A 5742-nucleotide genomic window follows, 5' to 3' on the forward strand; every position below is an offset into this window, starting at 1 on the left:
TCAACATAACTAAGAACTTTGAAGAATGTTGTGTAATAAATGTTCAGTTTCAAAAAAGTCTTTTCACTAAGGACAGCAGGTGGTAGTGGTTATAGCTGCTGCTTCTTTCCGCTTCCAAGGACGTGGATTCAAATCCCACCTTCACTTACTGCAGTGCCTTTAATCAAGGTACTTAGCCTGAATATTCAGTAAAATTGACCAATCTGTATAAAACGGGTAAATCAGTAAGTTGCTTTGGATGAGCATCAGCTAGATAAGTACATAGCAAACACGTCATTTCTAGTGGCTAAGGTGGACTGTAACCTTCTGGATTGAGTCTCAGTGCTACTGGAGCAAGGTGTCCAAACAGAATTAGTACAGTATAAATAATTAAAAAAAAAAAAAAAAAAAAAGCCCGTTGAGCGATGTACGTTACACATACACACACGTCTCACTTTAAACCTTGCCTTCGAAAACCGGAAGCTGGCAAGTGCGTCATTTCCGGTAAGTAAACCCGGAAGTATGGCAGGGCGGGTCCAGGTGAATCGAGTCGTTCTGGGAGTTACTATTAGTGATGCTGTCAGATCTTGAAAATTAAGTAGTTCTTTAACAGCGTGTTTTGTTTCACTACGTGTGCACATTTTCAGCATTTCTTTGGTTATTTTAGTAGGTATTTATCGTTTTTCTTTTAATATTATCTTCCAGGTTCTCGCTTTCCTCCACTGTCTGACCGGCGGTTCGGGTCAACAGGACCGGGATCGCACTGTAAGACACGCGCACACACGCACATACAGAGGGAGAGCTGAGCTGAGCTGTAAACACAATTGCCAAGGTGCAGCGACATACGACGTTCTCTGTCACACTCGACTCGGACCGCCGGCGATATCCGACGCGAACCCGCCCGCTTCACTCTGTTAACCGCGATTTAAACCGTCACCGTCCGCACTGACCGTGAGTTTTACACGCCGCTGCGAAATCCTATTTCCATGTCGCCGTGAGAAATTGCTCCGCGAGTCAGTCACGCACTGCTGCTGCGTCACTGTCTGTGCGCGAGGGGTCCGTCCGGCCCGGGGGTGCTGCGTGGCGTTGAGGGAAGTCAGTCAGTCTGTCTGTCTGTCTGTCTGTCCGTGTGTGTGTGTGTGTGTGTGTGTGTGAGAGAGAGAGATAGAGCTTCGTTTCTAGCGAAAAGCGCCTGGCTGAAATCGACATTTGGGGCTGGGTTTGGGGCTTTTTAAACATGACGAGGAGGCGGTAGAAGACGACGGATGCCCAGCCAGTTTATTTTACTAGACCAGTCAGAGGCGCCGTCTACGAAAAACGGCTCAAAAAGCTAAGCTGCGCTCCCCCCAGTACTCAAGTCAGGAAAACAAAAATAAACAAATAAAATAAATACGTATCGTTACTGTATGACTAATTTTGCGAAGATTTCTCCTATACGTGCTCCGTCCTCGGACCCTGCTGGACTTGGCCGCGAAGTAAATGACTCGAAATACTTTGTTCACTGAAAATGAGTGACGCAGTTCCACTGGTGAGGAGGGAGACGCTGGTGACCTCTGACCTCTGTCGCTGTGTCCATCTCGCCACTATAAATTATTTCTAGGTGGCCAGACATATACACTGTAAAAATTACTGGATAGCTGATGATCATATTTTTTCTATATTAAAAATATTCTGAAATCATTGTCTGATGAACACTTTCTCACATGGATTAGGTTTGTTGTCTTACTTGTTAATTCACTTTTGGCCTAAAACTACCTCGATCCTGCTGCCAATGCAGGTCAGTCAACTGTTGCAGAGTCCTTTACCATGTTTGCATTGTGGTGCAGCTATTGATGCGGTGGTTAGAGCTGTCACCTTTGAATCTAAGGGTTCCATGTTTGTTAGAATCGCACCTACTGCTGTAAAACCCTTGAGCAACGTACTTACCCTAAAATTTCTCCGGTAAAAGGAAATCACCCAGCTGTATAAATAGGTAAATAATTCTAGATTGCTTAACATGATTGGAAGTTATTTTGCAGGGAGAAAAGCATTAGCTAAATGGAATAGGCTTACATATTTTATTTGTTTTATGTTCTTTATATCCAAAAGAATGTTATGGGGGAAAAAGAGACAAATGATTTAATGCTCTGTGGTTTCTCTTTGCTGTCTGAGTAAATTACCTGGAAAAAAATTGCAAAACTAAAACCGTAATATTTCCTGGTAATCATACCATTAAAATCTCATACCATGACATTCATACATTAGATATTTCACACACAGGTGCTGGCAACGAGTCCTGAAAGCTGTATTATTCCTTTTTAACACACCCCCGATTACATTAATGTTTTCAAAAGATTTTCTGCACATTTTTGAAAGATTTTCTGTGGTTTGAGATCTTGTGTTGCTCCTCCAATTTGAAATGATCAAGTATTCTATTAAAGAGTCAACTAAAACATTTTATGAGACCTGGGGCCCTGTGCTATCCTGTTTTGAAAGCCTTACAAACACTTCCTCCAGCTTAATTAAAATAAAAAATGTAACCATTCCCCCCCCCCCCCCCCCCCCCCCCCCCCCCCCCCCCCCCCCCCCCAAGAACACAAGGCTCTCATATCACCATAATTTCAAGGACAACCTGTTGATAATGAAACGATTGACTTTATCCACAGTGTTATACATCTTTTCTATCTTGCTCTTCTTGAAGTGTGGGTTAGGGTTGGGTCTGAAAATTAAAGAAAAAATGAGGGAAATATCAGACTCACAACATATGTCTAATCTGTTTTCCCTGAATAATGTATATTAAAAGCAAAAAAAAAAAAAAAAATCAATTTATAATCTCATTGGTTGCTTTAGTGTTTCATTAATATTGTTTTTCCTGCCTGTGTTCCAACCATGAGTAAGTTCTGCAGTGATGTTTGTGTCTCTGTTTCCTGCCTTTGAGCAGACTTCCAAGATGGACCTTCAGGAGAGGTATGAAGCCAGTATGGTCCTCAGCGGGGTTGGTGATGCCCTGGGTTATAACAACGGCAAGTGGGAGTTTTGCAGAAGTGGAGAGCAGATCCACGAGGAAGTGGCCTGCAAGGGCGGCCTAGAAAAGCTGGATGTGGCGGAGTTTCGTGTGAGCGATGACACGGTTATGCACATAGCGACGGCAGAGGCACTAGTGGAGGATCCTGAAGAGTCGCTCTCTGAGTTGTATAGCCGGATAGCACAGAAGTACATCGACTGCATGGAGGACATGACCGACCGAGCTCCAGGTACTGTAGCTCTCATAATGAGGTAACATTGTAGTAATACCCTGACTCAAATATATGGAGCCATTAACAATAACCAGTTATTCAGTTAAACAGCCAATCCTGGAAACCTAGATTATGAGGGAGGGTACACTCTAACACGCACACACACGAGACATAAGTCCACCTGAAAGACAGACCTTTGAACTGTGAGAGGAAATCAGAGCCTCTGGAGGAAACCCACACCTTACCCTAATGTTCTGCATCTCCAGGAATGGCCTGTGTCCACAGCGTGAGGTTGCTGAAGCCAAAAGTCAAGAATGGCTGGATGATCCCATTCAGTCAGACAGCTGGGGGCTGCGGGGCGGCCATGAGGGCCATGTGTGTGGGCCTGAGGTTCCCCTACCCTAACCAGGAGGCTGCCCTCGTGGCCGTGAGCGTGGAGAGTGGACGGATGACCCACCACCACCCTACAGGTTACCTGGGCGCACTGACGAGTGCACTCTTCACTGCGTACGCTGTGAGGGGGACACCGCTGGTGGAGTGGGGCCGAGGCCTGCTGGACACCTTGGTGACGGCCAAGGAATACGTGAGGCAGTCGGGGCACTGTGTGGAAGACAACCTGAAACACTGGTGAGTGTTCGCTTGGGCTGTACTGTGCTGCAGCTAATGGGGGGCTGGATATCCATCAGCTAATGGACAGTGCTGATGTTAATTTTAGTCCCTTACAGTTTCATTGGCTACTCGCCTTATAGTGTTGGGACCAGGAAGAAGTAACCTGAGTAACCTGAACCCTAACCAGCAACGTGAATTGTTCGTAACTCTAAAGGCACTTTCACATCAAAGTCACGGTCAAAAATGCTGAATAATACAGATATGCCTCAATTTCATTAAAGGTGAGGTTCTATAAAAATCTTAGCTACAGCTACAGTAAAAGTTACTTTATAATATTTTATCTTTGAGCTACATGAAAATTAAAAATTCATAAAGAACTTTAAAATGACTGGAAATAAAAACGTACGTGCCACAATCTTTTATTCAGTGCCGAGAGTTGAACGATTCATGCCATAAACACATGTAATATTCCTTTTTTTTTTTTATTGGTCGCTGACACTCAGGAACACCACATACGAGCTCTAAACATTGTGGAAGTTGGTCCCACACTGCAATTCTGTTTGCTTACTCTTTACTGCCATTTTTTGGCTCAGTGGGTAGACATTAGTTCTATTTGATAAATCTTAGAGCACAGGTAAGCAAATTTGCAGTTAAAAAAGACAGAAAATGGTAAAATGTTTGTGTTCAGGAATTTGTAATTCAGCTGTTCATGGTGTGAGGAGTCAGTGTAATTCCATAACTGTACAATGTTCAGAAATGTGACAGTTGTATCATATTACCATGCTTTATTTATTGGCTACTCTCACACTGTGGAATCAATTTCTTTTTTTTTTTCCTCAAAATCATGGGGGGTCTGGAGGATGACAGAAAGGGGAAGCAATATAACCCCTTTGTTCCTGTTCCAGGGGGTATTTTGAGAAGATGTGGAAAGACTACCTAAATGATAGGGGCATCCTGGATGGCAAATCTGAGGCCTGCTTCCCCAAGAATTATGACGTGAAGGAGAGGGACAGGTTCTACAAGTCAGTGAGCTACAGCGGATGGGGAGGCAGCAGTGGGCACGATGCCCCAATGATTGCCTACGACGGGCTGCTGTGGGCAGGAAACTCCTGGAGCAGGTTGGCCCAGCACTCCTTCTTCCATGGTGGAGACAGCGACTCCACGGCAGCCATCGCCGCCGCCTGGTGGGGCGCTATCTACGGCTACACTGGGGTACCTGCGATCAACCACCAGAAGCTCGAGTACCGCAAGAGACTGGTCAAACTGGGACAGAGGCTCTTCGAGCTGAGGAAGAAGCCCCTCCAAAGTCAGTGATGTGTGGGGTGTCCAGGTGTGTCCCGAGTTGCTTTTACCATGTTTACACTGTACTTCTGTAGTGTGACATGAGCGCCTTAATAAACTATCTTGTAACATAACATTAATGTACAAGCGGTAGCTTGTGGATCATGAATGTACCACTGCTGAATATGTACCTGCCACCTGTAATAGCCTGCGTGTGTCATAATACAGGACACTCTCCTAGGGAGGGGTGAGCAGCCACTAGGACTCAGACCCTCCAGAAGTTTATTTTTCTTTTTCCCGGATGTGGGAGTTTTGTTTTCTTCCTCTTCTCAGTTGCCACATGCCTTATTTCAGCTGTACTGGTAAGAAAAGCAATGAGGGCAATTTGTATACATACAGTTAAAGTACAAAGCAATGTTACATTTTTCATTTAGTGTTTAACTGTATCAGGTTGACTTTTGTGTTAATTGTAACAATCTCATCCTCATTTGTTCTGAGTTCATCTGTCTTGTAATCTTGTGGGAACTTTTCAGCACACCGGAGAAAGGTTTCAGCTGAATAAAGAATAGTAATGGAGAGGTGGTAGAACTTAACTGTGCTTTTTAATGCAATGACACACATAGGGAAAGACAGTACTAAGAAGAGATGACTGCAAAAA

General features: G+C 44.3%; 1 protein-coding gene across 5 annotated transcripts; it reads left to right on the top strand.

Moving 5' to 3' along the window:
- The first annotated feature begins 492 nt into the window (after positions 1 to 492).
- Positions 493 to 5657, top strand: LOC108930637 (protein ADP-ribosylarginine hydrolase-like). Of its 5 annotated transcripts, none has more exons than XM_018746010.2 (5): positions 493 to 519; positions 685 to 930; positions 2900 to 3212; positions 3461 to 3821; positions 4709 to 5657. In XM_018746010.2, the coding sequence occupies exons 3-5, from the start codon at positions 2909 to 2911 to the stop codon at positions 5115 to 5117; spliced, it is 1074 nt and encodes a 357-aa protein (XP_018601526.2). In that variant the 5' UTR covers positions 493 to 519; positions 685 to 930; positions 2900 to 2908; the 3' UTR covers positions 5118 to 5657. The 5 variants fall into 5 exon arrangements, with proteins under 5 accessions (XP_018601526.2, XP_018601508.2, XP_018601518.2 ...); XM_018745992.2 differs by having other exon boundaries at positions 685 to 744; XM_018746002.2 differs by lacking the exon at positions 685 to 930 and having other exon boundaries at positions 493 to 649.
- Positions 5658 to 5742: the final 85 nt, after the last annotated feature.

This window comes from Scleropages formosus, chromosome 12 (assembly GCF_900964775.1).
Source record: "Scleropages formosus chromosome 12, fSclFor1.1, whole genome shotgun sequence".
Lineage (NCBI taxonomy): Eukaryota > Metazoa > Chordata > Actinopteri > Osteoglossiformes > Osteoglossidae > Scleropages > Scleropages formosus.

Coding starts and splice junctions, on each gene's coding strand:
- LOC108930637 (XM_018745992.2), top strand. Junction 745..2,899: donor AACAGGACCGGGATCGCACT/GTAAGACACGCG, acceptor GCCTTTGAGCAG/ACTTCCAAGATGGACCTTCA. Junction 3,822..4,708: donor GAAGACAACCTGAAACACTG/GTGAGTGTTCGC, acceptor TTCCTGTTCCAG/GGGGTATTTTGAGAAGATGT.